The following is a 10,412-nucleotide window of genomic DNA, read 5'->3' on the forward strand; positions in this document are numbered from 1 at the left end:
AAGTTCTCTATTGGTGATCATGTATTTTTGAGAGTTTCACCCACGAAAGGGGTGACGAGATTTGGTCTTCGAGGTAAGTTAGCTCCATGATATATTGGGCCATTCCAGATCTTGGAGAGGATTGGAGCAGTAGCTTACCGTCTGGCACTACCACCATCTCTAGCTGGCATTCACGATGTATTCCATGTATCTATGCTGAGGAGATACGTATCCGATCCAGCACATGTACTATCAGATATATCAGTTCTCATTCAGCCTGACGTTACTTACGAGGAGGTTCCTGTACGGATTCTGGACCATAGAGAGCGTCAATTGCGGAACAATACTGTCCGGCTGGTTAAAGTCGGATGGCAGCATCATTCTGACGAGGAGGCTACTTGGGAGTTGGAGGATACGATCCGAGCTCGATACCCTCATCTTTTTACTTGAGGTATGTGGGTTAAGGTCCTTTATGCATTTATACTGTTTGGTTATATTCTAGTGTTTGCTGTTGGTTATAGCGAAATTTGGGGACCAAATTTTTATAAGTAGGGGAGAATGTGAGATATCGGAAAATTTAAATAATAGGGTTATTTGAGAAATAGCCTTATAAAATTATTCCAGAATTTTCAGAGGTTTTCTGGGAATTTTTCGGAGCTCGTACGACAGGTTTTGAGGGCATTAATTACGGGTACGGATTAAGCCTATTTGAAATACCCGTGTAAGTGAGGAAATGTTTTAATTATAAATTCATTTCCTTTATTTCTTTTCTCCTCCAAACCACATCGCCGATCCTTCTACTGTTTCCCTAAACTCCTCCCCTCTCTGCCCCGACGCAATCCCGATCTCCCCTCTCTTCCTTCTCTGTTCTCTCTCGTGGACGATCGACGCCGACGGGAGCAAGGCTTCAACTCCGGCGATCTTCCTTCTACCAGCATCAATCCTTTAGCTCAGATCTAGCCGAAGCCTTCTCCTTCTCGCTCTAATCTCTCTGTTCTCTCACGAGGATGAATCGACGCCGAGTGTGGACGAACCGACGCTACCAGGTCGAGTCAGATCCACTCAATCGCCGGCATGGAGGAGGCAGTTAGGGCTCCGGTGGTAAGTAACCGAACCTTCTTCTTCAATTCCTCCAGCTCGTGCCCTAGCACAGTCGCCCATTTCTTTCTTTCCCTTTAATGTCGATCCTTCTCTGTTCTTGAGTCTCAGTTTCTTCGTGGTTGGATTAGGTTACGGATTTAGAGACGTTGGGGATCAGTGAGGTAAGATTTGGTTGTTAGATAAGCTGTTGTTTGATTCTTGGATTTAAATATTGTAACAACCCAATTTTCCCTATTTCGAATTCTAAAAGTCCTTAAAAATATTTAGAAATGCTATATAAATATTCTAGAGATTTTTAGAAATTTTTAGAGTATTTTTATGCAATTTTTGGAGATCGTTTGGTATTTTTACTAAACGAAGGAAGTTTTGACAAAAAAAATGTCCAAGCCGAGGTTTGAACCAGCAACCTTTGACTCGGTCAAAACCAGCTGACCAAGTGTGATGGCGGTCGTTGCTTGTAAATTAGGAAGTGAAATATATTTAAGCAGTAGTTAAGAAATCGGAAATAAATTGGAATAAAAAGGCTCGGCTGAGGGTTCGAAACCGTGACAAGGGTTTCGGCGAAAACGTAGTCAACCAAGTGTGCTGGCGGGCGGTGTTAATAAAGGAAAGAGTGAATAATATTTAAGTTATAGTAGAGAACAGAAATACGTAGGATTTAAGAGGATTAAGTTATTTAAATTCCTCACCCGAAACCCTATTCTCCTCTCACGCACGCGCGGCGCGGCGATTTTCTCCTCTCGGGCAGAAACGCAGTGAACCTAGGGCATGCCTCCAGCGCCGGCAAAGGGATTTTCTGGCCGGTCTTCACTCGTGTGTGACCACCTTGACGAGGGGAGCTCGGAAACATGAAGAAGCTGCCGAGATCGTGAGCTCCTCCGAACCCTAGAAGCAATTTTTTCGGTTGTAAGTCCTAAAAGCAAGGGTAAGTTGCTACTCACCTGCAGTAGGATAGTTCCGAGGTTCATTCGTTGTTCTTTTCCTTGTTCCCGAAAGCATTGGGACAGATTGTAGGTGTTTTGTGCTTTTGATCGGATTCTATGCTACTTAGTTTCATGCTTTGTGATAACAATGGAATAAATGTCTCCCTTGATGTTGGTAATGCTGGCTAAGTTCCGTTGGATATCTTCAGGATGCTTATAATGAAATAAGCTTTACCTAAGTTTTTAATTCCAACAGATTCAAGCATACCATCATCTTCATGTATCAATTTCTTTTATAAGAATAGTATTTTACTCTCCTTATGTCATGCTTTGCTGGAAACGATTCAGAATCTGTAGATCTGTTGAGTGCATGCTTTAGTGTATTATGTGTTAAATTATGATAGAAGCAGTAACTTTTCCTTAGGCTATGCTCGATTAGGAACAAATCAGCACGAGTAAATTTCCCTTGTCATTAGATGAGCATGAACAGACCTTAAGCTTAGGTTTCACTACAACAAAAACCCTCATAGACATCGGTTTTCCACCAGTGTCTATTTCATTTTCGACCGATGTCTATGAAGCCGATGTAAAAGGTCTGTCATTTTATACATCGGGTTAAAACCGGTATAGTATCGCTTAACGACATCGGTCTTCGAATCGGTTATTAACCGGTGTAGTATCACTTAACGACACTGTTTCATCAACGGTGTAAAACCGATGTAATATTGTATGTTAATAACACCAGTTTTGGCAGCGGTAAATGATCGATGTAATAGTAGTTAATAACACCGGTTTTACAGCGGTGGAAAACCGATGTAATATGGATATTTTTTAACAGCACAAATTTGATTTCCGAAACAATGAAAAACCGGCAATAATAAAAATAAATACACAAATATTCACAAATTACACAAATATTCTTCATTCAACAATATCCATAAAATACAAAAATATTCACAAATTATATAAATAATCTTCTTACAACATTATCCATAAAATACCCAAACATTCTTTTTACATCAAAAGCTAGCTAATAGATATCAAAATCAAGGTAGAACATTCTTTTTACAACACATCAAGGTAGAACCGCACTTCAAATGTAATCTAGCATGCATTCAGCCCACTCGAACCGCACTTCATCAATTTCAACTCTGGAGTACTTGAGATTTGTAAACTGTAAAAACACATAAATAATATATTAGTAAACCAAGACCAAAAATCATAGTTGAAAAAGTAGTAAGAGCACCAGGTAACAAGATGATTAATTTGAATGCTTAAAAAGAGACATATTCATCATTTATCTCAACCACATCAATGCTTACTTCAATGCTTGCAATAAGGATCTTCAGTGGTTCACAAGCCAAGACTAGTTATTAACCATCCTGTGATGAAAGACGTCCATTGTCAGCTGATGTTGTTATAATTGCAAATGCAGCCATATTTTCGTAAACTATTGATGTCCGCAGACAAAAGTATAAAGCAGATGAATGGTTCATGGACAGAAGACTTAAATTTCTGACCTTATCTGTGTCGACATCATGGATGATTGCATTAATAACTTCTTCTCGGTTTGGACCCAAGTCGTCAGCTAAGGAATCACTGAGTTCTTCAATTTCTATGTATCCACTCTTGTTCAGATCGAAGTATGAGAAGGCTCTGTGCAGGTGTTCATCGTTTCCAATCTTGCGCAAGTGGATTGAGACAGCAACAAATTCTCCGTATTCTAAGGTACCGCTTCCATTGACATCAGCCTGTCATCAACAAGATCGAATAAGAGACAGAGGTTTTAAGTAAGGCATCATGATATTTTCAACGAAGACGATCCTGCTCAATGAGATGTTCGGTTAAGCACTCACTGCTTCCATTAATATCTGAATGTCTGAATCTGAAATCTGGTGACCGAGCTTATGCAAACCGAGTTTCAGCTCCTCAAAGCATAGTTTCCCATCTTGATTAATGTCCATCTTGTCAAACATTTCCTTTATGTCTGCAACTTCCTCGACAGAGAGGTATTCAGCCACAACCTGTAAGAAAGAGCAGAGCATACTTATCATGCAATATAATTCACTAATCAACAAATAAATAATCAAAATCAAAAGTTGCATGCCTTAAGAGTGTTGAGCTATGATCACTTACCCGTAGAGCTTTCTTTTTAAGTTTGTTCATCCCAGAGAATTGCTGAAGTCTTGCTCGTACGGTTTCACCTAGATTAACATTGGGAGCTTTACTTGCATTCTGCAACCATGTATGATCTGCGAATTCATAGATTAAGTACATTCTATATAACTAAATTGGTTCGATTAGAAAAGATATCTATATAACTGCTTGTTGATGTTCTATATGTAAGCAAGGCACTATCAGTGAAGATGAGTTTCAAACTGATGACTGGCACCTTCATACATAATAGAATGATGGAACATGCGTTATACTGACTCAACGAGTAAAACATCATTTTCAATGAGAAATAAGTTTCTCTACTCTTACAAAGCATGAACGATCATACAGAGAAACTAACATAACCAGTACTTAATACTCTCTTTACAAAGGACGAATAAGCGAGGAGCTAAAAGTTACCAAGAACTTGTTGAGTCGTCAACCTCTTCTTAGGATCTGGTTTGAGCATCTATAAATTATAAAATGAGGAACATTCAAAAGACAAGACTGAGATCACTCATCTATCTATCATTTCAACCTAATAAATTAGTTACTTTGGTTTTGCAAAGTCTCCCAATTGTGTAGGAACCTCAGTAGCTTTTATCCCAAGTTCAGAGAAGAAGAATAATAATGAGGAAAATCAATTTCTGTATTTACAACACTATTTTGATGTTAAATGTTGTTAACATGTTTGTTTAACATTGTTGTCTCCTTGTTTAGGAGCATTCTTCATAGCCCGCATGAATTTTTAAACAAAATCATGTCTAGTACTGTTTATCATTTTTCTTATTGATGGAATTGAACCCAAATCCATCGCTAAGAATCAATTTTTCTCTGGAGCACAAAAAATTATGAATTTTCATAACCTCAATCAAAGCATTAGTTTGCTTTTTGTTCTAGCATCTAAAGCAAAAGAAAGTACATTAAGGATAGAGGATAAGGAATAACCATGACAAGAAACCAGGAAAATATATAATAACAGTAGTCCTTCAAAGACAATGAAAATCAAGCAACTAACTTAAATCTGAAGGTGATGCGTAAGTTCGAAAATCTTAATAAAATACTTTGAGTGAGGCCATATTGATAACAGGTAGTCGAAGATTGTAAACCTCAAATTTCATTCCCATGCTCTGATGAATCAAGGTATAGCAAGATTTTAAGATTTACGAACTACTAAACAAAAATATAATGAGGAAGAATCTATAGAAGTACCTGGACAACATGGGAAAATTCATTAAGGAATGCATTTTGTGTGGCTAGGGACAGATGACTGCAAGCCAAAACCTCTAGCATATGCTTGATAGCCAAATCAAGAACTCCAATAAAAGAATACCATGTAAGTAAATGGAAGGAGATAAGGTCAAAAGCATCAAAGATAAATTCACAAATATACAAACAAAGCATAGAGAACCTTCCAACATTGTAGTGAACATGATTAGATATATAACTCCAACCATTTTCTATGTAAACGAAGAGTGCATTCCTGTAAGCTCGAATCGCATGTTGTCTCTACATTTTACAGAATGAATGTTTTACAATTAGCACATAAAACTTTGAACATACTTTAAATATCTGAGACAAGTTTCAATATGAAGATGAATTTGACATGCAATCGAGTACCTGATCAGAAATGTAGTAACGATTTCCAGACAAAACAAGATGAAAACCATACTTGCGTAACATTGGTGGGATGGAAAGCAAATAGCAGTAGGATGCTTGTTCAAGCATCACAGCTGCATGCAGAGAAGGCTCCTGATGACTCACGATGTCAGCTTACCAGTATACTTCCCATTTCTTTCATAATCATCAAGAAAATGAGAAACCACAGTGGCTGGAATAACATATCCAATATTTTCAGTGTCTTCGGATCTGAAAACCTAAATGAAATATCTAGTGAGATATGAAAGAAGGTAGAATGCTAATTTAGGTGCAAAAGCAGTACTCAGATGCATTTCCATTAAACATTATTCTGGGACAAAGTTAATCTATAAAAGATTTTTGAAAAGTTTGGAATAGATAAAGTAGGGAAAATAAAAGGCAGATTTAGCAGAAGGAATACCTGGAATGCCACACCAATACACTCACCACGATCATTGAAGGCAGGACCACCACTGTTTCCTGCAAAACAAGTACGTTTCTTTGACAACATTAATATGCTTTTACAAGAATATATCTGTACCTTGCCAGAGAAAGTGGTTCAATAACATCCAACTATCTAAAAAATAAAATGCTATCTTTCTAGCAAGGAAACTAGGTTGAGTTACCAACCAGGGTTTATTGCAGCATCAATCTGAATACCAAGCAGATCAGAGGATCCATGAGCATACTAACCTGAAACAGAAGCAAAAAAAAAAGTGAGTAATATTAAAAAGCTCATTTGGACACCATGTTCTAAAATTTTCAACCAACTTAAAATTGATGACACTTAAGTCAGCAATTTATCATCTATAAAACAATCTCAACAAGAATATAAAATTCACCAAAAAAATACTAAAAGCTTATGATCACAATTTCATGAAATCAAACCTCAATTCGTGATACCACACCCTTTGTCACAGAGATTGTATCTCCACCAAGTGGATATCCTACAACAGTTACTGAATCATGTGTATCATATAACTTGTTAGTTTGATGAATTATGGAAGAACAACTAGATTAAATAACCCTATAGAAAAGAGAGCCTTAGAAAATGTTAACTGTTGCAACAACTGAACTTCTACTTGATCACACTTCATCACATAAAGATTTGACAACAAATACAGACTTGGCATACCAAAAGTACATATTACCACTGATAAAATTCAAGTGTGGATAATCAATATCTTTATTGTTTCAAAAGAAAACATGCTGCAAGTGGCAAAGCATAAATTCACTTGGAGAAACATGGAGTACGTTGCCTTATGAAAGAACATTATAGATTATATTATAATAGCCCATCACCTACCAGTGATTCAAAATGGAACATAAAATTTCCTCACTTTCTTCACATTGGATAAATACCTAACCACTATGTGACAAGAACCACAAGAAATCTATCAAACTTGGTAACTGGAGTTTGCTTTGATGAACAAAAAGGCTAATTATGGCATTTTGATACACTTAATTCATCAAAATTACAGATATAGAAGTGTAGGCCAGTTATTTACAATTTTCCAACTCTTCATTATCCTGCAAGTCAGGGATTAAAAAAAATAATCATATGTTGTATCATTGAAGCAAAATGCTTATAGGAATTCAAAAATAATTAAGCCAATTCAATGAACAACTGGAGAAGGGCTAATACCAGGTTCAATGATGCATCAAAAGAAACACAAATTACTTATGGAAAAGTTGCTTATCATGAAGGAAGAGCAACATTTTTGCAATTCATGAACAACAGCAACCTGAAGGCAAGGCAATTGACCAAAATGAAGTGGTTCAGCACCTTTCCAGAATTCTTCACTCTCAACTGCAAGTAATGCAATGTCGCACTCTATGCCTCTAGCTAAGACCTGTAAATCAGGTTACTGAGAAATTTGGTAACCCAAGATTGAGAAGTCAAGTTCAGAAATAGTAAGAAGAACTAATGTTTTAAAGGAAAGGAGGTATATAGAAAATCAATACCAGCTATGCCAAAATATTACCAATAGTTTTCAAAAAGATTACAGAACATACTGCAAACACATTCATAAAAACCTGGAATAAGTATTTAAAAGAAGATTTTAAGATGCTATTTGCAAATATGAATGAAGAAAAAGACAGATGATTTCCAATTACAAGCTCTATCACAATATAATTCTCACAAAGCACGGACCTAAGAATTTCCCACTGTGCTTTGTAGCAGTTAAGAGTATTCAAGTTATTAGAGTATTTTGAGTCATGTAATGGAGTTTAATCCCACATTAGGTACTTTAGGTTTATATATTAACTCTAATGCACATGAGGTACATATAATATCACAGTTATCCTACATTAGGTACTTTAGGTTTTTCCACCGTTAAAGTCAGCCACCATCCGCTGGATTAACAAAATTAACTAAGTTATACAAGATACAAAATAAACTTGAATGATGAGTCATGGGAAAATTAAATTCTGATGGCACTAGGCAAGGATGAAACATGCCCTTATACAATTCGAATAGTGTAGATCCAAGGCAAAGCAACAAATTTCCAAGAGAAGTAAAAAATGCAGATACGCAGTTTCCTAGTAATTTTTCTCCAGAGAGTATCGCATCCCACACTATCGGGAAAAAAAGAGAGGCTAAAATCGAGCAAACAAAACCCTCCGACACAAGCATAACAGAAATGCATAGCAAAGAGGAAGCAAACAGACACTGCGATATAAAACGAGGCGGGAAAGCGTTTTTACTGGTGTGGTTCCACTTGACGGAGTTGATTTGAGATCCGGGGGAAGGCGTGTAGCTGAGGGTGCAGGGATCGCCGGCATCCACCGTGACGTCAAAGAGCTTGCTCAGAGGTTGTTCAAAGGTTGGAGGAATCGATTCTCGAGCTTCAGCGGCAACAAGGAAATAGAGGAGACGCATCCATGTTCTCTGCTTCCTTTTGCCTCAACACGAGCTCACTGCCGTCGTTGAGCAAGCAAGAGCCTTCAACGGAGCCCCCGTGGGTGCCGGTGAGGCCGGAGCCGTCAGACTGGCCCGGCCAGATCGGGTCGGCGAGCGTGGAGAAGAAGCAGGTGGTTTTGATCCGATTGAGGGGGCATCGATCCAAGAAGGGGAAGAGATCCAGGAAGGGGAAGGGGAAGATGAGGCTGAGAGAGATGGTCAGGAGGTTTAGGTTTAGGCTGAGAGAAGCGGCGCGATATTGGTTTAGGTTTGGAGGGAACGAAGTGTTGTAAATTTTGACTAGTGGAAACATAAAATTATTTTGTTTTTTTGGTTCATTAACATCGAGTTTTAAAAACCGCTATTAAAATCGCTGTCTATTAATAAAAAAAAAAGGCGCTCATAGACATCGGCTAAAAAATCGATGTCTATGAGCGAAAATCTGCGCTCATAGACACCGGTTTTTGGGAAAACCGGTGTAAAATACTCATAGACATCGGTTTTTGCTTAAAATTGTTGTTGTTCCACCGATGTCTATGAGGGTTTTTGTTGTAGTGTTTGGATTTCCTTGATGATTTTACCTTAAGCTTGTTGATTGTATCTTTCATGCCATTTATGAAGTTATTGTTCCTTGCTGTTTATAAGCATGAGAAATTAGTAGCTTTATAAAGTATAGATTTTGAACAAACAGAACAAGCTTTACATAAGTTCTAAATGCCAGCAAGTTTTAATTTGTTTTGCGCTGAGAAAGGGGCGCGAACAGCCCCATTTCTTTCATGTTGCAGCAAGCACGGACAGCTCTAATAGAGCCTAGAACAGTCTTTGTCTCTTTGCATTTCTGCAGGGCACAGATAGCTCCTGTGGAGCTTATTCCAGCTAGGTTCTTTGCATTTCTACAGGCCGAACAGCCCCATTTGGGGCTTAGAATAATGCACTCTTTTAGTATATGCAGTAGACATGAAAGTTATATATAGCAGAATAGTTTTATTTCATTAAGAATGCACTTTTCTTTTAAATTGCAATAGGCGTGAATCACATATATAGCATTGCAGTTTAAGTCTTTTAACAATAGCTTTTATTTGTTATCACATGTGTGTGTACAACCCTTCCATGCTATTACTGAACAACAGTAGCTTTGTTTGTTATCATGTGAACATGGACAGTCTTAACAGTAGCTTCGTTTGAACACCAGTAGCCTTAACAGTCTTCATTGTTATTAGTTGAACATCAGTAGTATTCATTTGCTATTAATTGAGCATGTACAGCTTTCATTGTTATTAGTTGAACATGAGTAGCTATAAGTTAGAAAAGACCAAGGTCTTACTAGGATCCCTAAGTTTTAAGTATTGGGATCAGCAGCACACCAAGTGTTCAATGAAATGCCAAGGCATTATATTATAAGAACATAAAAAGAAAATAAGTATTTTACTTTTTAATGGCATGTGCCGGACACAAGGTGTTGGTTGCTACTCGGAAAACCTAATGGTTCCACTGTACAAAAATTTTGTATAAAGGTCTGAACCTTTTCCTAGCTACCATGTGTTCTTTTAAATTAAACTTGGATCGCCTGCGGAACTTAACACGTTTGATCCAAAGTTTAATCTATTTGTTCTTTTAGGTTTTGACTTGGATCTCCTGCGGAACTTAACACGTTCGATCCAAATCACCTAAGTTATTAATTCCATTAAATATTAATTTCCATAATTAGTTCC

The 10,412-nt window shown here is 37.4% G+C and overlaps 1 protein-coding gene and 1 long non-coding RNA gene across 2 annotated transcripts; both read right to left on the minus strand.

The window, feature by feature from the left end:
* Positions 1-3,376: 3,376 nt before the first annotated feature.
* On the minus strand, positions 3,377-4,971 carry LOC122048241 (calcium-dependent protein kinase 20-like). The gene is made up of 4 exons (XM_042609835.1): positions 4,929-4,971; positions 4,140-4,255; positions 3,860-4,027; positions 3,377-3,754 (listed from the first exon to the last, which is right to left on the minus strand). The coding sequence occupies exons 1-4, from the start codon at positions 4,969-4,971 to the stop codon at positions 3,377-3,379; spliced, it is 705 nt and encodes a 234-aa protein (XP_042465769.1).
* A 1,006-nt stretch (positions 4,972-5,977) lies between these two features.
* LOC122049066 lies at positions 5,978-6,755 on the minus strand. The gene is made up of 4 exons (XR_006130802.1): positions 6,684-6,755; positions 6,426-6,488; positions 6,217-6,275; positions 5,978-6,034 (listed from the first exon to the last, which is right to left on the minus strand). It is a non-coding gene; the product is annotated as an uncharacterized LOC122049066 (long non-coding RNA).
* Between the last annotated feature and the right edge of the window lie 3,657 nt (positions 6,756-10,412).

Source organism: Zingiber officinale, chromosome 2B (genome assembly GCF_018446385.1).
Source record: "Zingiber officinale cultivar Zhangliang chromosome 2B, Zo_v1.1, whole genome shotgun sequence".
Lineage (NCBI taxonomy): Eukaryota > Viridiplantae > Streptophyta > Magnoliopsida > Zingiberales > Zingiberaceae > Zingiber > Zingiber officinale.

Coding starts and splice junctions, on each gene's coding strand:
- LOC122048241 (XM_042609835.1), bottom strand. CDS start 4,971: ATGGATTTGGGTTCAATTCCATCAATAAGAAAAATGATAAACA. Junction 4,256..4,928: donor AATAAGAAAAATGATAAACA/GTACTAGACATG, acceptor ATGAATTCGCAG/ATCATACATGGTTGCAGAAT. Junction 3,755..3,859: donor TTCAGATATTAATGGAAGCA/GTGAGTGCTTAA, acceptor TGTTGATGACAG/GCTGATGTCAATGGAAGCGG.